The sequence below is a fragment of the Podarcis filfolensis genome (genome assembly GCF_964270895.1).
Source record: "Podarcis filfolensis genome assembly, chromosome: 2".
NCBI classification, from domain to species: Eukaryota; Metazoa; Chordata; class Lepidosauria; order Squamata; family Lacertidae; genus Podarcis; species Podarcis filfolensis.
Genome location: NC_139605.1, coordinates 93,480,532 through 93,502,420, shown reverse-complemented (window position 1 = coordinate 93,502,420; position 21,889 = coordinate 93,480,532). Strand labels below are relative to the sequence as shown.

Genomic DNA, 21,889 nt, shown 5'->3' with positions numbered 1-21,889 from the left:
TAAATGAGGGGGCAGGAGACATAAGGGCTGGTATTTTGATGCCAGCCATGTCTGTTACAAGGCTGCAGAAATATCCACCTGCGCAAGGAACACACACTTTCACAATAAACATTTCTCTCAGCACTCTGAAAGTCATATGTAGAACAAGAAACTACAATGGCGTTATGTACAATAAGTGTTTGGCTGATGTAACACAAGAACAAATCCAGGTTTGCTGCCAAATATACACTTGACAGGGAGTTGTTGTTGCCAGCTAGTGCACTCTTCTCCTTTTGCAATTGTGTTTGACCTATCTATTTGTTGTTGTTTAGTCATGTCCAACACTTCATGACCCCATGGACCAGAGCACGCCAGGCACTCCTGTCTTCCACTGCCTCCTGCAGTTTGGTCAGACTCATGTTCGTAGCTTCGAGAACACTGTCCAACCATCTCATCCTCTGTCGTCCCCTTCTCCTTGTGCCCTCCATCTTTCCCAGCATCAGGGTCTTTTCCAGGGAGTCTTCTCTTCTCATGAGGTGGCCAAAGTCTTGGAGCCTCAGCTTCAGGATCTGTCCTTCCAGTGAGCACTCAGGGCTGATTTCCTTCAGAATGGATAGGTTTGATCTTCTTGCAGTCCATGGGACTCTCAAGAGTCTCCTCCAGCACCATAATTCAAAAGCATCAATTCTTCAGCGATCAACCTTCTTTATGCTCCAGCTCTCACTTCCATACATCACTACTGGGAAAACCATAGCTTTAACTATACCAACCTTTGTCGGCAAGGTGATGTCTCTACTTTTTAAGATGCTGTCTAGGTTTGTCATTGCTTTTCTCCCAAGAAGCGGGCGTCTTTTAATTTCGTGGCTGCTGTCACCATCTGCAGTGACCATGGAACCCAAGAAAGTAAAATCTCTCACTGCCTCCATTTCTTCCCCTTTTATTTGCCAGGAGGCGATGGGACCAGTGGTTTTTTTTTTATGTTGAGCTTCAGACCATATTTCGCGCTCTCCTCTTTCACCCTCATTAAAAGGTTCTTTAATTCCTCCTCCCTATCTATACTGTACCACAAAACCCAAAAAAGGAGTGGGCGAGGGGGGGGGCCGAGGAACTGTGTGTGAATTTTCAACGAAGGAGTCAGCAGCAGCTTGGCTGCTCGATTTAAACAGAGCCGGGATTTCCTTCCAGATTAGCCATGATCTTGGCGGGCAGCGGAGATCAGCGGCGCCCGACGCTGCAGAATCCGTCGTCGGAAGGTGATTGTCCAGAAGCACGGAATGCGCGGGGGCGGACAAAGACGGGGGCTCCGCCTGAGCGGAGAAAGGCTGCGTACCCTCTCCCGGTTACTCTCCCTCCCCGGTACACCCAGCCGGGCCTCCACGTTGCTCTTTTAAGGCGTCCCTCCCATGGCGGGCGTTGCCCCTTTAAGGCCTCGTCGGTTCAGTGCAGGGAGCGCCGGCGGTGAGCAGGAGGAGGCGGCGGCCGGGCTTCCCGGATCCGTGCAGCGGGGAGGTGAGGAGCAGCAGCAGCCACGCAGAGCCGGCGGCGCGATGGTGGAGAAACGCGTGTCCCGCTGGTACTTCGGAGGCCTGGCCTCGTGCGGGGCAGCCTGCTGCACCCACCCGCTAGACCTGCTCAAGGTGCGTCTTGCGTTAGAGGGGGAGAGAAACCCGCCAGGAAAGAAGACGGGGCACCCCCTTCCCCGGCGACGGATGGGGGGACCTGGCCCCTAAAATCCCTCTCCGGCCCTCTGCCTCCCGTCTTCCCCCTGGGCTCCCCTGCGCTGATCTCTGCTGGCCCCATCCCTACTGTTTGTCTCTCGCCGCCCCCTCCGCTTCAATATTGCCGCGTGTTTCCTTTGCAGCTTGGGAAATCCTTGCGCCGCTTCCTTTCCCTGCTTGGCTGCAGGCAAAGGTGGCTGAACAGCAAAGTGCTCCAAGGAGAGGTTCTTCACCTCTAACCTACCATTTACGTCTAAGGCAGCGCGAGCGACGGCAAGGCGAGGAGACACTTCCTTAGCCCACCCCCACTCTGGGTTGGAGGCTATAGGGGGTTGACAGTGGCGTGGCATTTCCCTTTTCTCCTCTCCCCCCCACCCCTTACAATGATTTCTATCTGCCATTTTGGCTCCGTTGATAACTAGGAAGTTGGAACTGCCTGGGCACCACCACCACCACCGTGGTGCACAGATGTACCCCGTTTCCCAGGCAAGAGACGTGGCCTGCGGTTGGTATTCTGGCCCTGGCTGGCACCCCTTGGTGTCTCGTTTCCTGGGCACAGCAGACTGGCATCTGCTGCCGCTGTGTGCCCTGTAGTGGCTCCCTCTGGCCAGACGGTGTTGGCTGCCTTCCAGGAAGCAGTGCCTAAGGAGCTAACTGAAGGCAACAGTCCTGAGTCTGTTCAGATTGATTGATTGATTGATTTATTGATTAAATTTGTATTCAGCTGAAGATCACAGGGCAAGTTCGAAACATAAAAATACAAAAACGAGAACAGACACCTCCCCCTCATTTCCAGTTCATTCTATGTAAGGTAAAGGTAAAGGACCCCTGGACAGTTAACTCCATTATGTGTAGTATAATTTGACCAGCTAGCATTCTCCACTACGAATGAGAGAGCACAGATCAAGGCATAATTATCATCACAGTAGCTGGGCCCCTGCTCTGTTAAATATTACTGTACTGTACTTGTAAAACAGGTATAGCCTGTCTAGTTTCTAGCTTCTACTGTGTGTCAAGTGATACAGAATTTGTGCAGCATTTTCTTGGTTTGAGAGACTGAGGCCTAATTGTGTTGGTTTGGAAGTGAGGACTTCCAAGATAACAGCTTGAATTCAGTGGCAGTATCTCCTGGTATGAATGGAGGCCTGCAAAAAACAAAGAGGCCCCATTCAGCCACGATTCTGCACTTCTGGCATTGTGCAGACCCCTCACAAGTGGCCAGATACCGTAGTTTCTGCCTTGAAAGGCAAGCACACAGAGGGAAAGTGGCATGTCCAAGGTCAGTGGGGCCATTAAGAATTTTTCTTAATGATCTCTGGCATGCAGCCCTGATCAGCAGATGCAGTGTTTTCCCGTACTCTGTTGAATGGGTACAGATAAATTATTTTCTTTTGCCTTGTAATCTTTATTGCTGTTATTTCTCAGTTAGTCGTCATAGTGGGCGTTCTTAAGTTTTTTTGTTTTCTGTTTTAAAAACAGAATCCAAGGTTCCTCAAATGTACGCGAAACACATTCGTCCTTGACATGGGGCAAGCCAATCAGAAAGGAAGAAAGAGGGAGGCCAAAACATGGGGAAGAATTCAAATGTCGCACTAAAACAAACATTCTGGCAAGGCAAGCATTTCTGTTTGCTCAAGGGAACAGTCCTCCCTTTCCTCCCCCATGTGGTGTTCTAAGGGTTCTCCTGATTCCTCCCTACAAGCCAATTTGGGGAACGTGGGGTGAGGAGAGGGGAGAAAGCCCTATTGCACTAGTAGCAGTCCTCGTGTGGGCTTCTTCGAGCTGTGCCAGTTAGTCACATCTGTCCTATAATCCAGGAAGAGACCAGTGTCAACAGGCCTCTCCTGGCTGCTCTCTAGATCTCCACACAGAAGCCTGCTTGGGATTTTAATGATAACTTTTCTAAGCCCTTTTATTACCCAACTGTCCCGCCTTTCTTTTGTGTGTACCTAGACAAGATCAGCCAACTGCCTTTCTCTGTCTACTCTAGGGCCTATTTCTCAGGGGTAATCTGTCAGTGGCCACAACATTGGTGATAAGTGAGGCTACATCCTGTTTCCACCTTCCTTTCTGCCTGGCCCAGCCCCTGCCCCTTTCCCCATCTCTTTGTCACCTGCATGAACTTAGGCCAAAAGTTGCATGCAGTCTAAAAGTGGTCTCTGAGGCGTTGCTCATCATGGCAGTAAAGTGTCCCCAGCTTTGGTCCTTGCTCTTCAAAGTCAAATGTCAAAGACTGCATACACAACATACATCTGAAACACACTCACACACCTTAGAGAATCCTGGGAACCCTAGTTTACTCCCTCGCAGACCTACAGTTCTCAGCACCCTTATCAAACTGCAATTCCCAGGATTCTGTGGGGGTGGGAATGTATGGTGTGTACATGGCCCAAGTCTGCCCCACAGGCTGCTTTAAAGCTGACAGAAAGGGGATGGACTTGTCAAACTCAATAAACTTGAAAGATAGCTTTCTTAGGAGGGGAGTTTGTGGGGCTACGAAGTTTTTCTGCCCAGCCACTGACAAGTTACCAGGCAAGGCCTGTTCTGAGATTCTCACCCACTCCACCCGCCTCTCCCTGAGCATTCTGCATACTTAGCCCTGGTCCCTAATGGGGTGGGAACATTCTTTTCCCTTGTTATGGTCTGGCAGGGGCACACTAATGCCAGCATGAAGCTGCTAACCCTGGAGATTCCTGCAGATTTGAGCCTCCATCGTTTGCTTTCCCTGTGTCACTGCTGGGCCTGCCAGCTGCTTGATGAGCACATTCCAGCTTCATCCTTCACAATGGGATCTTTGAGCTGCCACTGGCTGCCTGGGAACACTGCCCATCTGAGCTGCTGTCCACCGCTTCACTGCCCTCTCCTGGCTACTGGTACTTCTGCAGCCTCAGCTGATGTGTGATTCCACCGGGGGCTGCTTCAGTCCACTTGCTTTTTAAAAGGGTGGGTCTTACCAAAAATGGCGAAGCTGTGGGTCTTGTTGTTGTTGAACTCTAACCCCTGCTCCTAGAAGGCTCTTGGATTGATTGATTGATTGATTTTATTTAAATTAAATTTATTTAAATTTATATATTTATATAAAATATATTTTATTTTATTTATTGCTTTTCTCCCAAAAACTCAAGTACATGGTTTCCCTGCTCATTTAATCCCCAGGACAACCCTGTGAGGTAGTGCCTGGCTCTGCGGCCAAGTGAGGATTTGAACCCTGGTCTCCCAGCTGCTAATCCAACACTCTAACCAATATAGAATCACTATAGAGTTGGAAGGGACCACAAGAGTCACCTTGTCCAATCCCTTGCAATGCAGGGATATTTCGCCCAATGTGGGGCTAGAACCCACAACCCGGAGATTTAAGAGTCTCATGCTCTACCAACTAAGCTATCCCCAGCTGCCTATAAAACATTGGTACATTTGCATTCAAGAACCTCCAGTCAGATAATTGCTTGGACTCCTTGTTCCTTACAGTAATATCATGCAGGATGGGAGAAGGCCAGTGTCGAGAAGTGCAAGTGTTTTGTACTATTTCATTTCTGGGTCCAGTTCAGAACTTATGTAGGCTACATTCTCTTGTTGCTTGAATTGACCTCTCCCCTTCTTCAGGATAAGGGCTGGTTGGCCAATGGCCCTGCCAAGGTTTTTTTGATTTTTATCAACGTGGCAGCCTTTCACCTAAATTCTCTCCAAGTTGGCTGTACAGTACTATAAACACGAGCTGCTCCACTGCGAGGTCAGGGTGCTTGCAGGTGGGATGGTAATCTGGGAAACCAATGTTGACCTGCATTTCTAAACTACAGAAGCAGATGGGTCAGCAATCGTCTGTGGATGCAGGCACCAGACTGTCCAGGGAAGCCCCTTGCCATGGCTGGAACAAGTGCCTTGCGGCTGTGATTGCAAAAACATCCAAAATTAATAGCACCCATTAGGTTATGGGGTGAAGAATGCAGGAATCTTCTTACAGCTCAGTGGGGGGAATAATATCTGGGAGAAATTGGGGGAGGTAGCTGGGAGGTAAGACTTGTCTTTCTGGAAGGAGTGGGTTTTGTTGGGCAAGCCACATGTCCTGATGGAGGGGAAAGGGTTTTGTAAAAGCAAGGAAACCAGAAGTCAGGAATCCTTTTCAAATTTTATGGGGGAGAGTGGAGCAGGATAGCAAAATATAAATTCTTATGCAAAGGGATTGTCTCTAGGGGGAAAACATCAGTCATGGCTTTAAAAATAGAGAGAATCTCTCCTTAAGCTCTGGTGGGCAGTATTCTTGGAGTAGAAGATTCAAAGTGGATGTTTACAATGAATTCCTGAGATCTTGTTGACGTGGAGTTGCAGTTTCATTTGTTTGCTGTATCAGAGGTGCATGGGCCATGGCTGCTTAATCTTTTCCTTGCCCTGGCCCCCCTGGAATATCCCTCGGAGAACAAAGAGCCTGGCAAATCCAGCCTGACCTGTTTGCTACCTGCTTTCCTTGCCTCTAGGTCCACCTGCAAACCCAGCAGGAAGTGAAGATGCGCATGACGGGCATGGCCTTGCGTGTGATTCGCAACGATGGCTTCCTGGCCCTCTACAGTGGGCTTAGTGCCTCCCTCTGCCGGCAGGTGAGTTGTTGGACCGCTGCAACGATTGCTTTACGCCTGTCTGTTCAGTCCTGCTCCTTTCGTCTGGCTTCCCATGCCAGCTTTTTGGTTCCGTCACGCTACCCGTGAGAGTTCTGCAGCTTCTTCCAGCACCCTTCAAAGCGTATTCCACAGATTTAACACTGAGACTGTGTTTGGCTTCACGGACAGAGCTTTGTAAATTAGGTCGACTTGCAGTCTCTGAAACTGAGAGGCCATTTGGTCACAGTTAACGGCAAAAATCCTGCAGAATATTGTCAATAGAATATAAGGATCCAATAGCCCCTGCCATCTGAGAAGGTCAAGCAGGTTTTTAGACTAGGAATTTCTGAAATGAGGCATGTGCTTCTAAGCTATGTCCTCCCCAAGACTTTGATGAGTCAGGCATCTTGTGCAGATGAGGAGAAGCTGAGAAAAGCGACAGCTTCTTGAGTTGTATCCCTCTTCCTTCTTAATATCTTGTTTATTAGCAGCACACTGACAGTCACAATGGCTCCCTCCACTCCCGGCACACTGTTGCTTCTCCCACCACTCTGCAAGGGAATTCTCAATCCTTGCAAGTGGCTCTGTAATAAGGTTACATTGATTTCTGCAGTCACCATAAGCCCTGCTTGAAAATCATTCTGCGTGCAGAATCTATGATTCCTGAATAGTTGGGTGTTAGGGTTGGCCTCTGCTATGGCAAGCAGGGTTCGGGGAAGAAGAGGGCTTCACTTGGGGTGGCACCTCTTGCATATATGGTGCCTGTTGATTGGCGAAAAGGACACTGCTGCCATGGCTCTTAAGAGCACAAGCTCCATAATGCCAAGGCTGTGGCCATGCCAGCGCAGGGGCTGCGCGTTGCCAAGCTGGTGCCGTGGCTGAACGGTGATTCTGATGAGCGATTGCCCCGTGCTGGGCAGGACCAGGGCCTGAGAGCTGCTGCCAACCTGCTCTGACTCTTTCTGCTTCTCCAGATGACGTACTCCCTCACCCGCTTTGCCATCTATGAGACTGTGCGGGACCACTTGAGCCAGGGTGCCCAGGGGCCAATGCCCTTCTACCAGAAGGTGCTGCTAGGTGCAGTAGGAGGTGAGCTGGGGCTTGGCAAGCGCAGGATGACGGGCCACGCCAGTGCAGGCTGCACAGTCCCCTTTCACCTGCTGTTCTCTGGTTGCAGGTTTCACTGGTGGGTTCGTGGGGACCCCAGCGGACATGGTGAATGTCAGGTCAGTGGTCTCCTTCCCCTTTCCCTATGGCTGTGCTTCAACCTTTCCCAGTTCAGCTCCCCGTGACCTGTTCACTTGACTCTTTACACCCCTACTGAACTCGGGGGCATTCCATGGGGCTGGATAAGCCCACACAAGGACTTTCGCCAGTTCAGTGGTGTTTTCCCTCTTCGTGCCCCCTTAAATTGGCTCGGGTGGGCAGAGGGGTTTGGAGAGTCCCTGCAGCAGCATGCGGGGGGAGGAGAGGGCTGATCATTTCACCATCAGAAATGCTTCTGCTGACAGAGAAATCTGCTTAGTGCTAGCTGGATAGCTCAGTGGGTTACAGCATGGTGCTGAAAATGCCAAGGCTGCAGGTTTGATCCCAGCTGCATATTCCTGTATTGCAGGGGGCTGCATTAGATGATCCGTGGGGTTCCTTCCAACTCGATAATGATGATGATGTACTATTTATACCCCTCCCATCTGGCTGGGTTCACCAAGCCACTCTGGGTGGCTCCCAACAGAATATTAAAAACACCAAACATTAAAAACTTCCCTTCAGATGTCTTCTAAAAGTCAGATAGTTGGTCATTTCCTTGACATCTGATGGGAGGGCATTCCACAGGGCGGACGCCACTACTGAGAAGGCCCTCTGCCTGGTTCGCTGTAACCTCACTTCTCGCAGGGAGGGAACCGCCAAAAGGCCCTCGGCGCTGGATCTCAGTGTCTGGGCTGAACGATGGGGTGGAGATGCTCCTTCAGGTATATGATCACAAAATTCTGAACAGCTACACAGAATTTAGCCCATTGTCTCTGTGGTTCGCCTTGCTCTGGGGCAAACTCAGCATCCTATCGTGGTGGGGGTGGGGGGGTGTGATTTGGGAAAGGCTTTTGTCTCCCTGCCCTCATGAAAGTGTCCTTAACGCTGTGATGCTTTTCCCTCCACAGGATGCAGAATGACATGAAGCAGCCGGTGCATCTGCGGCGCAAGTGAGTGTCCAGATTGCAAAGGGGGGGGGGGTTGTACAGGAGATGCACAAGTGAGGGAGAGGCAAATAATAGCATTAAGGAGGCGGACCCTGTGAAAGCCTTTATCCCTCCGAAAAGGGTTGTATTGAAGCTGCATGGCCACAGAGGGGCAGCATGGATCCTCAAATTCCGATTGTTTGAAGCTCAAAGACACCTTTCTGAATCAGGACAGCACCCCCTGGCGACCAAAGCCCAGGGTTCTATAAGTCCCTACTAGATCTGGAAGAGTCTATAGTTGCAGCCTTCTGTCTGGTGTGGCCAGCAGAAGTAGCAGCTGCAGCCAGATGGGCTTAGGTGTCTAATATGGTCTCTCTTTGCTTTCTAGCTACTCACATGCTCTGGATGGGTTGTATCGGGTGCTTCGTGAAGGTAAGGATTTGGTCAGCGCGCAGTGTGGCTAGTTTGAGCTTCTGAGAGGCCACAGGGAGCTCACCCTGAATGAAAGAAATTGGCCTTGGGGAGAATCTGCTGCAGCCTCTGCCCCCTTTTCTATACGGAAGTGGGAGCTGTTAGGTCACAGGCCAGTCCCGGTTTCAGGAAGCTGGCAAAACCAGTGCCAGGAGAAGGGGCAACACCATCCAAGGCAAACTACCTGGAAGTAAAGCTGGTGGCAGGATGAGAGCCTGTGAAAGATGCAGGTACAGCCTTTGTTTAGTGGCTCTTTGGGATCAGTGATGGGAGCCACTTGCAAGCTCCTCTTGAGTCTGGCAGCCGCTGAACGTTTGGAAGGGAGAGGGGTGAGTAAGCTGATGGGAAGTGCAGAGGAATATGGTGACCTGGAGTTCACACGGGTAGAATTCAGAGTTGACCACATACTTGGCTTCTAGAGCGTCACAGAGAACAAGCATATGGGGCCCAGGGAAAAGGGAGAGAGGAGACTAAAAGGGTTGTCCCTTCGTGTGTGTTAGAGGGGGGCAATGGGGGGAGAGGCAGATTGGCAAGTGGAGAAAATAAGACCCATCCCTCCTGCCTTTAAAGTCCAGTGGAAGGATGAGGAATGGTAGCTTCCTGCTCCATGTTGCTCTGGAAATTGAGGAGAAAAGGCAAGGAGCAGAGTCTACAAGTCATGCAGCCTTCATTGGTTCAGATCCTCTGTGGTTTGCCCCCAGGCAAGTGCTCATAGATTGGCAGCTGGACTGGGTTTCAAAAAGTGAAACTGTGCAAGAGCAGAGAGACCCAGTCTGAGCAACTGCCCCTGTCCTCTGTCCCTGATTAGTTTGAGCAGTGTTCTCTCTTCCACAGGCATCTAATTGGAGATCTTATCTTCTCTGATGCTTTGATTTCTAACCACAGATTTATATTTTAATCTTCCAACCACAGATATTTTATTGTGATGGGGCATCAGTATCTCTGCCCTATCAGGGCTTCTGATCGTCTGGCTTTGGCTAAATGAGGAGCTATTTCATAACCTTTTAAAACCAACCTGTGCTAGAATACAGTGAAGTTTTTTATGGATTGGCTCTGCTTTCTAAGCACCTAGTAGATTATAACATCATTCCTGTATCTTTGGGAGCAATAGAGAATATCTATTCCTGTGCAGTGTCTTAGGGGCTGGGAGGCTGTGGTTTCTGAAAAGTTGACGAGCAGAAAAGCACTGCTGTTTGTAGACTGTGCAACCTAGTGTATACCCCCATGCCTTGAATCCCTTTTGTCTTTGCAGAGGGTGTGAAGAAATTGTTTTCGGGAGCTTCAATGGCAGCAAGTCGAGGGGCCCTGGTTACTGTTGGACAGGTAGTGATACAAAAAAGATCCATAGTTGCTTATGGCTGTGCACCTAAATCCAGCCTACATGTGTGCATATTCAGCTAGGCATATACCCACCACAATGCACACCAAGGCCATATCTATATGCCCACTTTTCACCCCAGGCATGAAATCGATTGACATGTTCTCTAGCCACCTGGGGAGGGAAAATAGGATTTAGTAGAAATCCTGCCCTGTTACAGTCAGATGTAATGGAAGAGACACCCGCTCTGCAGTTGATGCGAGGTAAGATTTCTAGTCCAGGCATAACTTCCCCACAAGAGCCAGTCTTCCCATTGGGAGGCTATAGGCAGCTGCGTTCAGACAGCAGGATGCAGAAGGCAGCATGTATTTGCAAAACCTGCAGACAGCACTAATAGCTTTTGACTCAAAATGTTAAAATGTTTGAAGGCTTCTCTTAGTCTCTGGGCCCAAGGTTAACAGGTTAGTTTGTAGGTTCCTTCGTACTGTCTCTCCTGTCTCTGGGGCTGCAAGGGGGTGGGGGTGAGAGGAGAGGTCAGGCTCTGTAGCAATTGTTTTCTCAAGGTGAGAGATTTGTGCAAAAGGGTGTAAAGGCACAAGTGACCCAGTGTAGGCTGGAGAATGAGATCCTATATTTCCCAGTCCACCTGTGTCCTCAGCATATTGGCTTAGGGCTTTTAAAGATGGGTTAGGCCAGGGGTGGGGAACCTGCAGCCCTCCAGATGCTATTGGACTCTCATCACTCCCAGCCAGCAAAGATAATAACAAGGGTTGGTAGTCTAGAGAGCCCCAAGTTTCCCCGGATTAGACGTACAACTTCCTTGTCTCCCTGGCAGTACTGATGAGACAGGAGATTTGTCTGAGAGGGCTGAGGCTTAGTCACACTTTTGCCACTTGTCCTCCTGATACACTGCAGGGGCTGGTGTCGCTGTCTTGCCTGATCCCTTGTGGTTCAACAGAGAATGGACACTCTGTTTCAGGGCCAGTCTCTCTGCTTGCTCATGAGTGCTGGGAGATTTGGGGCCAGTCTCACATCTTTCTGCTTCTCTGCAGCTCTCCTGCTACGACCAGGCTAAGCAGTTGGTTCTTGGGACCGGTTTCCTCTCCGACAATATTCTCACCCATTTCTTGGCCAGCTTTATTGCTGTAAGTGGATACCTGGGTGTGGGTGCAAAGTCAAGGATTTTATTTTGTTTGTGTGTTTGTATTCATTGGGGTTAAAGCCATGATGCTTGTTCCACCTTCTTGGGAGATGGAGGTCCAAAGTCGAAGTCCATGGAGCTACCAAGAATGGATTGTTATGAAGGTCCTAGTCCTTCCCTGCAAAGATAGCATTTCAAACCGAGAAAGCTCATCATTTAAAGTTGGGTTGTCTGGCAATTGAGCCATAAGAGTTATCTCTTATGTTAACCAGACCTGCACAAGTGGTAATGCTCCAAGATAAACACAATGTTTGACCTGCCTGAGATTGTAAAAATATGGGGGAGGTTGGTAGGTGGTGAAGTATCTACCATACTTGACTGGGGCTTGTTTTGGGCTTGGTGGGGACCATACACTGTTTAAGCCTGTACTAGGCTCATGACTGCTTTGTAGCTCCTTTGTAAAGCTGTTACATTACTGAGCATCTGCTTGGACCCAGTAGTTAGTCTACTGGGTGCTGTTTGGAATGAATAAGACCATGAGCCTCTGGATTGAGGACTAATGGAGAGAGCAAGGTTTGACAAAGGGGAAAAGGTAAAAGGGAAGGTAGGGCTAATAGCAGGCACTGCAGTGTAGAAGAGGCTGTTGTGATTCTGAAACGGTTTTGCCCAAGAAGTTGGTTTTATAGAAGGCTTTGAAAGGTTGGTGAGAAAGAGAATTAGCTGGATAGAGGGATGGGGTTCTTTAAGGTCTGGGGCACTTCAGGGAACTATATATTCCAGTGCAGATCATGCAAGATGATTTTGTGGCCTCTACCCATTTATTCTGCTCCATGGCTTAAAAACACAGCACATGCCACACACTAATTTTAGGTAACTGTTTGGTAAACCAGTGGTCTGCAACTAGAGAGAAATGCCTTGCCACTCCCCTGCTTCATCACTGGATTTCTACTCTTAACACAGCGGTGGGGTGAGATATCGCCCTTTCCTCCAACTACCACGTAGCAGTATGTCAGCTGATAACTAGCTTATCAAGTGGTCATGCTTCTAGTGACATTCACACCATGCCCTGTAACACAGGATTTCAAAAAGGCTCTGCTGCCATCACACACACACCCCTTTTCATTGCAGGGAGGATGTGCCACATTCCTGTGTCAGCCCTTGGATGTGCTGAAGACACGCCTTATGAACTCCCAGGGGGAGTATCGGGTGAGTGATCTGATCCCTGTCAATGGCTGTCCTGATTTCCAGTCTCTTGATTCATTGGTTGCTTGAACTAAGCATCATCCTACAGATATCACTGGCCTTCTGGCCAGCTTTCTGTTTTTTCTTTTGCTGCTGCTTGGTGCCATGCCCCTGAGCATCATTCTGGCTGCTGCAGCTCTTCATCAGTTTGTGACTGGCAGAGATTGAGCCTTGTAAGGAGAGGAATGGGATCTGTACAGGGGGCTGCCTGGGCATGGGCTGACTTCTTTCTCATTCTCCCTCAGGGTGTCGTGCACTGTGCAGTGGAGACAGCCAAGCTTGGGCCACTGGCATTTTATAAGGTAATGCAGATGCAGCAGAAGCATCGATGGGTGATTGCACCAAGTAGACCAGGCACACAATGCAGACAGCACAACTCCTAGCCCTTCCTAGTCCTGCATTCCTGCCCTTTTGGTCCCCAGCCACCATGCTTCTCCAGTTTGCCTCCCTATTCCCAAGATGGCTCCACTGCCTCCATAGCATCCCTCCCCCTGCTCAAGTGCTACAGCTGCATGCCAGGCTACCTGGCCTTTAGGTGATGCCAGGTGAGTGAAAAAGCCTCATATGACTCCAGATACTGGAGTAGACGCATGGGATCAAAATCTGGGCTTCTCTCCACTGGGACCCTTTGCCAGCTGCCTCTTTTTCAAGCCCCACCTTCCCTCCTTGGTCTAGCTGTGCAGCTTGCGGCCACGATTCCAGGATTGACAGAAGCTGACCATAACCAATTTCCTCTTCTAGGGCCTTGTTCCTGCTGGCGTCCGCTTGGTCCCTCATACGGTGCTCACCTTTGTTTTCCTGGAGCAGCTGCGCAAAAACTTTGGGATCAAAGTGTTGGCCTGAGGGAGAAGAGGGCCTGCCTTAGTCAGAGGCATAAACCTGGAGGACCGGGGGCGGGGAGGGCTTGGACACTACGACCCCCACAGTGCCCGGGTATCACACAATATTCCTTTGCCAAGGTGAGGCATTATTAACAGTGCCAGCTGAACTCTCGCAGAATGCCCCCTTTCAGTGCCTGACAGTTTCTCACAGCTGCTAGCCAACCCTTTGGCATTGCTTTGTGCCTGATGGTATGACAGACAGCCAATCAGAACTCTCTCCTTTAGTGCCCAGTAGCAGTGAGCGGCCAACCTCTTCCCACAATGCCTTTCTCCTATGCCCAGCAGTTCACTGGAGCCTCCATTCCTTGCCGTTAGCAGCAGCACCACAATACTGTCTGCCGTGCAGTAGTAACCCTGCTGACCCCACAGCATCTCCTCTTAATGCCCAACAGCCCCACGAATGCCCTTGTCCTGCCCGTCGGCATTGCAACATTTGCTACCACTCGCTACGGGAGCCCTGCAAGACTGAAGTTGCTCCTGCGCTGTGCCATGGGCAGTAACTTGCCTCTTCTGCAATACCACCATATTTCTCTGTCCTCTCAGTCTCCTTCGTTGTTTCTTTGGGGAGGGGGGGGAGTTGGGTGCCACGGCCTCCCATCTCCCAGTCACCTTGCCATGCTGAGCACTGCTTTCTCCCCTGCTCTTCTGGAGCAGACGTGCATCTCCATGTGGGGAGGTAGAAACTTAATAATAATAATAAGGTTCTCTGTCCATTTTTAAATGTTTACGAGTGAACTGGAGAGGGGTTCTATTAGTTAATGGTGGGGCTGTCGATAGCAATACACCTGGCGGGCACCTTTTCCTTCTTACCCTTCAGCGTCCCAGATTTTTAAATGTTTCTACGAACACAAGGTTTCCCTCACTGCGTCCGGCCTCCTCCCTTTATCCTACCTCAGTCTCTTCTTAACCCTCAGGTCTGCTGTATGAGGCACGGATGGTCCCTTGTATTTAACTGTGACTGGTAGTAGTGGTAGCATAGGGCAAGCAACACCGCAGTCTACGGCCGGCCTAGCAAGCCTTGCCTCCTTCATTTTGCTTCTCGCTTTAACCTTGTTCAGCCAAAGCCTCCTGAAACCAAAGGGCCTCCTGGGGGAAGGGCACTAATGAGAGCAGAGAATAGGTTTCTGAGGTATTCCTCTAACTAGCAGGAGCCAAGTTAGCTCAGCCTGGGGGAGAGAACGTTTGAATCCCTTGTGACACCTCCTTCGCTTCTCATGTACCCCAAGTGAGCAGGCCTCTTTGCATATGATGGTGGAAGAGGGGGCTGTCGTAAGTCGGCAAGGCCTTCACGGAGGATCTGGGATGGGGAGAACATGGTCCGTATTTAGACCCGTGGCATGGGCTAAGGTTGCAGGGCAGGGGGAGGCCCTCTGTTTACTAGGTTTACTCTAGAGTAGGTGCCACAGATAGACATTGTGTGCCTCTTAAGCTGCCAAACTTTCCCTACTCCCTGCCTGATTTATCCTCTGGCAGTTCCTCTGAGCCTCTTGGCAGCTTTGGAGGGAGCCTAGACGGCTGTGAAATCTTTCCACGTTGCCTTGCTTTTTCTGTGATGTTGTCAAGGCCCCGTTCTGTGGCACTGATTTTTTTTTTTAAATGCCTCTGGATCCGGCCCACGCCTAATGAAGTGATTGTCGTATCGGCCGTTTGTCCCTTGTTTCTGCTGGCCTTTGTTTTGCCAGCATGTGGTGCCCCCCTCACTGGTCACCGCCCCCCCCCCCAGGTGTGAAGCGTCATTCCAGAAGGTAATGACTCTGCGGGGTCGAAGAGCCAGAGCAACTAAATCAGCACTTTTGTAATCATGACAATAAAGTAATTGTGAAAAGCAGGTGTTGCTCGTTCCTGAAGCGCCAGTCCCTTTCAACGTGTGTCATATGACTTCAGATTTACATCCTCCAAGTTCGCTCTGTTGGGGAAATGAGAAGGCTAAATGGTTTTGTACAGTGCTGTTATTTAAAATGTCCCTCAAATGTGGCGTATTGAACCATTTTTAGTTAACAGTTTCCAGAGAGAGAGAGAGAGAGAGAGACGTATTCTCATTTTCAACAGGTGCCAACCTAGCATGGTTGAGTGAGCAGGGCTAGTCCATGTCGCAGCAAGTTGCTTCTGTTGCCAGACTTTAAGGAATTTGATGTCCAAATTGTGTAGATCCACTTTCTCCTATGCAGTATCTTGCTGTGGTACAAAGTGCAGCGGGAAGCTACAGGACTTAAGATTGAGTCCCTTTATTGTATGAGGCAAATGGTACTATAAACCCACGTAGGGGAATTGACCGGTGTTAGAGCCTCTGCCTTACATACAGAAGGTCCCAGGTTCAGTCCCTGGAATCAGCAGGATTTTAGTGGGCAGCCCTGTTCTGTCTCAAACAGAGCATGAGGAAGCGGTGTCTCAAACACAGGTGTTGTCCCTAGTTATGGCTGCCAACATTTATCTACCCCATACTGTGTGGCTTGCATGAGAGGTGCGTCTGGACAAGGCGCTAATTGGGCTGTAGAAGAAGGCCAAGGGAATGCAAATTCGTCATCTTAGCAAAGCTTAATTAGGTCTGGCAATAGCAGCGCTTTGTTCCCAAGCCTGCTCTTTGAGCCGCATTCCAGTATCCCCAGGTAAGAACAACCTATGGACCTCTTAAGTGGCTGAGGCACATAGCGACAAAAAGACTGGAAGTTGTAGTGCTGTGGTAGGCAACGGGTGGCTCTGTGCCATATATTGCGCGGGTGGCGCTGTGGTCTAAGCCACTGAGCCTCTTGAACTTGCCAACCGAGCAGTTCGAAAGCACACCAGCGCAAGTAGATAAATAGGTACTGCTGTGGCAGGAAGGTAAACAACAGTACTGTGTGCCCTTGCTTCTGTCATGGTGTTCAGTTGTGCCAGAAGCGGTTTAGTCATGCTGGCCACATGACCCAGAAAGCTGAAGTGGAGAAACACCAGCTCCCTTGTCCTGAAGCGAGATGAGCACCGCAGCCCATAGTCTCCTTTGACTGGACTTAACCATCCAGAGGTCCTTTACCTTTACCTTTTTACTACAATTCTCCCATCATCCTTGACCATTTGTCATGCAGGCTGTGGCAGCTGGGAGTTGGGAGTCTAACAACATCTACAGAGCCGCAAGTTCTTCACCCCTGGGGATCTGACTTGCACCCCTTTTAAGACACATTAGATCCCTATGTCTTAGTGTGATTCTGGGGGCCAGCAGCTGTTGGTTGGCACTTATCCTCTGCTCCTTTCCCCAATTTATTTAGCCTCTCCAAGTAGGATGCAGATTGGATACTGAAAGCTGCACTGTTCTGCACAGCACAGAGAGCTTACTGCCCGCAGAGGCAAGTGCGCTGCTCTTCCATTCTCCCCAGCTTGATGCATTCAGTGCTAGGTTGCTGCATGATGCATAAAGCACTGGAGCTGTGGAGATGGCTCCAGGCACTGTCGGCACTCAGCAGATGGAGCTTGGGTGCCGACTGTGCTCTCCCTACCCCCAATTAGTGATGGAAAGGAGATAAGCATATGTGACTCCTGTCTCCTCTCTCACCCCTTCCAGCGTGTTGCCAGGATAACCTGGGTCTGGCTGACCTGTACTGCAGCAGGACAGAGGGAGGTATCACACATTGCATTTGTTTAGAGGCGTGTCCTGACGGTGCTTTCAATGCACGCCCAAAAAATGTAGCTCTAGCAAATGCCTGTTTGGCTATGCTTGTCAGGGAGCTAGGATTGAACATAATACAACTGCCTTGTTGGTGGTCAGCCAGACAATTTTGGGATGTCTACAGGTGGGGCATGAGCACAATACCCCTCTTGCTGCTGTTCTCCAGCTGCTGTTTTTTAGAAGTATGCTGCCTCTTGTCCTGGAAATAGTATTCGTCCACCATGGCAGGTAGCTGTTTGATTTGCTGCTGTATAATGTGTAAAACTGACCACAGAACACTAAAGAAGATGTGGTCAGTCTTTTTTATGAATATATGCAACATCGTTCAGAGATGCCAAGAACCTAAGCCACATGGTTTGGTCCAGCAACTGCACCCCTGTCAAGTCACAAAATACATGCTGGATGTTTCCTACGAAGGACACTGGTTTTTCCTAGGATGGAGCAAGGACTGCACAATATCCTGGCTAAGCAGGTGGGGTCAGACCAGGAGGAAGCTGGCAAATGCCTCTAACGTCTTGCCATTCAGAACAACTACCAAATGAGTGGAGAGTGCTACAAAACACTGAACAGAACTGCACAATCTTGGCTTTGCACATTATTTATTTCTCCTATTTGTGTGTCGCTCTGGCAAACCTAGGCACTGGGATCAGGTATTCAGCTTCTAGTATTCGTTAGGCTTGACTTAATGGTCATAGTGGTGTAACTTTGCTTAGCCATGGAAGAAATGGCACAAATGTCAACTGGGCCGGTGGCAAGGAGTGTGTGTAATTTAGTTCAACCAACATGCGTCTCAAACTTATTGTTGTTGTTATTATTATTATTATTATTATTATTATTATTATTATTATTATTAAATGGGTAGTTTGACTTGCTTTTACTACTGCTACTGCTTCCACTTGACTAGCGTAGTTTGGTTTAGGTAGCATAAGGAGCCCTGAGTAGTATAAGCAAGGGTACCAGGCAGGGGTGCCAACTTGAATAAAATATTGGAGGGGGTGCCCAGGTAAGCCCTGCCCCACATAATCAATCACATGATGTGGCACACACACACCATTTGAAAGGCAATGCCCACCAACTTTTGGGGAGGCTAGCCCCCTCAAATATTTTATGGGGGGGTGAAGGGACCTCAGCCCCTACGAATTGGCTCCTATTCGTACCTGGGACTGAAGTTGTTCAGCACTGGTGCTTATGAACGCTCAGGGTTAGTTTGTGCATTGTCGCAGGATCAAGCTGTGAAATTTTCCCTGCAGAGGCCGTAGCACAGGCTTCCTCAAACTCGGCCCTCCAGATGTTTTTGGCCTGCAACTCCCATGATCCCTAGCTAGCAGGACCAGTGGTCAGGGATGATGGGAATTGTAGTCTCAAAACATCTGGAGGGCCCAGTTTGAGGAAGCCTGCCATAGCACTTCATGCTGCATATAATTACAGTGCTCCCTCCTGAAACATTTCCCTTCATTGCACTCTCCTCGTTCACATGACAAATGTGTATGCAAAATTATATTTTTAAGGATGCAGCATGTTTCAATGTATAATACACATTGCGATGTGATGCCTGCTGCCATGTGGTTAGAATGTCAGCCTGGGACTGGGCAGACTAGTTCGAAACTCCATCAGCCATGCTCCTCACGAGGTGACCTTTAGCCAGTCATCCTCTTTTGACCTATCCTAACCCACAGGGTTGCTAGAAGGATAAAATGGGGGGGACGGGACTGTTTGCTCCATCTGGAAAGTCTTGGAAGAAAGGTGAGATATTAACCCCATTTGATGTTGTTGTTGTTTACAATCAAGCAGTATATAAAGTTGATCAAATAAATAAATAAAATGCAATAGACAAAAACTTCAGACTACCGGTACATACCACAAAACGAGCCTCCGGGTAATGTAATAAAATGTTAACTGACATTTTGTAAATGTTTTCTTTCATCTGGGATAATGAGACAAGTGTTCAAAGTGATAGATGAAAACACAGCTGCTGTTGTTGTCCTTTTGCTGCTATATTTCTTACATTTTTTTTTGCCAGGTTTCCCCCCCATAGTGGCTCCCGCAGCAGATATAAGTATTCTGGAAGCCTTCCTGAGAGCACCAAGCCAGGCAGCGTGATGCTCTTCCTGGATTCTCATTGGCTCTTAGTCGGCCCCCTAACACAGTGGGGAGGAGAGAATGGGAGAGATGTCACTGGCCAGCTACTGTTAATTGCATGGTAGGAGCCAGCCATGTTCTTTTGAGTGCAGAACGAGCCGTCTGCTTGAACAATAATAGTTAGGAACTTCAGCATCTCACACTTGTTCAGGATGTTGAAATAGTTGCCAGGAGCTTTTGTTTGTTTGTTTGCAAAAAGATGACCAGGGTGGAAAGAGGAGAAACACGGCAGAGATTTGTAGAACTACAAAAAGCGTAGAGAAAGAGAATAGAAATGTGTCTGTCTCAGATGGTGCAGTGGGTAAGATGGTGAATTTCTGCACCCTTCCACTGATCCAGCCACCTGCCTGCCACCATTTAGCACTAAGAGTACCATCACCACTTTGTGGCTGCAACAAAAGGGTCCATGGCACTCCTACAGGGATGTCCTCAGGGCCCTTCCACAGAGCAAGGCATATGGGGAGAGGGGGCCACAGAGAATGCCTACACCTCCACATTGCTCTGGCAAATACAGCTTATCGAGTAGGAAACTGTTAAAACTTTAAATAGAGTTTCTTCTATTTGTCACAACTGTGACAAAGAAGCAGTGGGAGCACAACCACAATGCCTTGCTGTGGAACAACTCTGCAGTCCCAGTTTGTTTTATTGTAATTGGATTCAGCAGCTTTACAGTTGCAACTTGCTATTTAATGTATTGCAAACTGCTTTGTGGGAAGATTGTTCTAAAACGTGGCATTTTTAAAAACCTTGGTCTTCTCTATGTGAGCCTGTCCATCGGTTAAGATAGTGTTTGGATACATTTCTCTGGAGGTCTTCCAAAGCCTTTGGATAATGATGGCTGTCAGACATGGGGCCTTTTCTGTGGTGGCGGCAGAAGAATGGATTTCTCTTCCTAGATGTGTTCACCTGGTACCCATGTTCCTATATTTTGGCTCCAAGCAAAGACTGTCTTATTCTCTTGTTTGATGGTTCTTAACTTAAGGTTACCAGACATCCCTGTTTCCCGGGGACAGTCCCCAGATTTACAAATCAGTCCCCATACAAAATTCATTGAAGTTGAAAAGTGTCCCCGGATTCATTGGAAAAAATCTGGTTACCTTATCTTAACTCCCCCTTTGACATTTATTGATTGCTGTTTAATAACTTCTGCCCCTGGATAGTTTCGTGACTTCTCAGTCACTTTATTCCTGACATGTCATTGCTGTTCTATTATTGTTTTATATTGTGTGGTATACTATTGGTTAACTGCCTTGAAGCAAATGCAAAAGGCAAAGATAAAAAACCATAAAATAAAACAAGAGGCAAATAACATAATTCTGTTTCCCAGACTGCTAAGACCCATTGTTGTCCGATGAGAAAAGTGTAACTTTCAGGACAAAAAAAAAGTGCCTCCTAAATAATTGATGGCGTTAATTTCCAACAGGTTGTGTTGATGGCCACTAGCTCAGACAGCTTTGTGGGGGGGGGGGGAGAATAAGATAAATTACTAGAAAGCAGATTGAGAATTAGACAAATTAAGAATTAACAAAATTACTGGAAGTTATGTTGGCAGCTGAGGCAGAAAAGTCCCACAGGTACCTTTCTCCCTCGTCAGCAGCAACAGCAGCAATATCAAATAAATTACAATTTGCTGCCCTTTCATGACACTCAAAATCAGTTTCCTGAGATGGCCCACCTCACTGTGCTTAATGGCAAGGTCTACATGAATAATTGCTAAAATTGAACTTGCATGTTCAAAGGCTGTGAGCAAACAATAGTAAATGGCTGTCTCCAGCCTGCCCTGCTTCTGAGCTGACCACCGTTGGAAACAGAGAGCTTCAACTTGATTGCAAGGCAATTCTTGTGGCTTCGGATATCAATACGTAATAAACTTAGCCAAGCCTGCCCTACCTACTTAACTAACCCACTCAGCGAAGGAGGGTCTTGATTTCTCCCTTCAGTACAACTCTCAGGCTCTTGGGAGATGCTGTTGTGTAATTCCCAGAGGCAGAAGAGGGGGGGGGAGCCCCTTCAAATGCTGGGTTTGTCATACGCTAAGAGTAGCAGCAGCATGAGATTTACAGGCTAGAAGAGCATACAGCTGCAGGGCCAGGAGAATGTCTGGCATTTGTGTCCATCCGTATCCCAGGCAAAGAGGCATCCAGTGGTCCGATTAATGAGCACACAGCAGGGTTCCTTGGCCCGACACTGCCATTGTGAAAGGAAAGCTACCACTTAATATGTGTGTGTGTCGGGCGAGACAGGGAGAAGAGGAGGGGGCCCGGGACACAATGGAGCAGAAGCTCACATTGCCAGAAGGAACAGTATCTAGTCCCAGTGGAAGCGAATTGTGAATCATTGAACCTTGGGCCAGCCCCTCGGTAAACAGGCCTATGTTTGGCAGCACAGATGTGCGTGAGGAAGCAGACCGAGCTTCTGTGGGGCCTAGCGGTGGGGTGGCCCTCAAAGATAAGAAGCAAGCGCAGCAGCAGCACGGAACGGCAATATCTGAAAGCATCAGACTGTATCCAGCTAACTTTTGCTCACTTAGTAGACCCACTGAAATGAGTGGACTTAAGTTAGTCATGCCCATTGGTTTCAACAGGCCTACTCTG

The 21,889-nt window shown here is 48.9% G+C and overlaps 1 protein-coding gene across 1 annotated transcript; it reads left to right on the top strand.

The window, feature by feature from the left end:
* The first annotated feature begins 1,109 nt into the window (after positions 1-1,109).
* On the top strand, positions 1,110-15,341 carry SLC25A10 (solute carrier family 25 member 10). The gene is made up of 11 exons (XM_083598427.1): positions 1,110-1,616; positions 6,170-6,289; positions 7,264-7,378; positions 7,467-7,515; positions 8,446-8,487; positions 8,852-8,895; positions 10,187-10,257; positions 11,305-11,397; positions 12,522-12,599; positions 12,881-12,937; positions 13,377-15,341. Exons 1-11 carry the CDS (start codon positions 1,383-1,385, stop codon positions 13,476-13,478), a joined length of 1,005 nt encoding a protein of 334 aa, XP_083454553.1. The 5' UTR covers positions 1,110-1,382; the 3' UTR covers positions 13,479-15,341.
* The last annotated feature ends 6,548 nt before the right edge of the window (positions 15,342-21,889 follow it).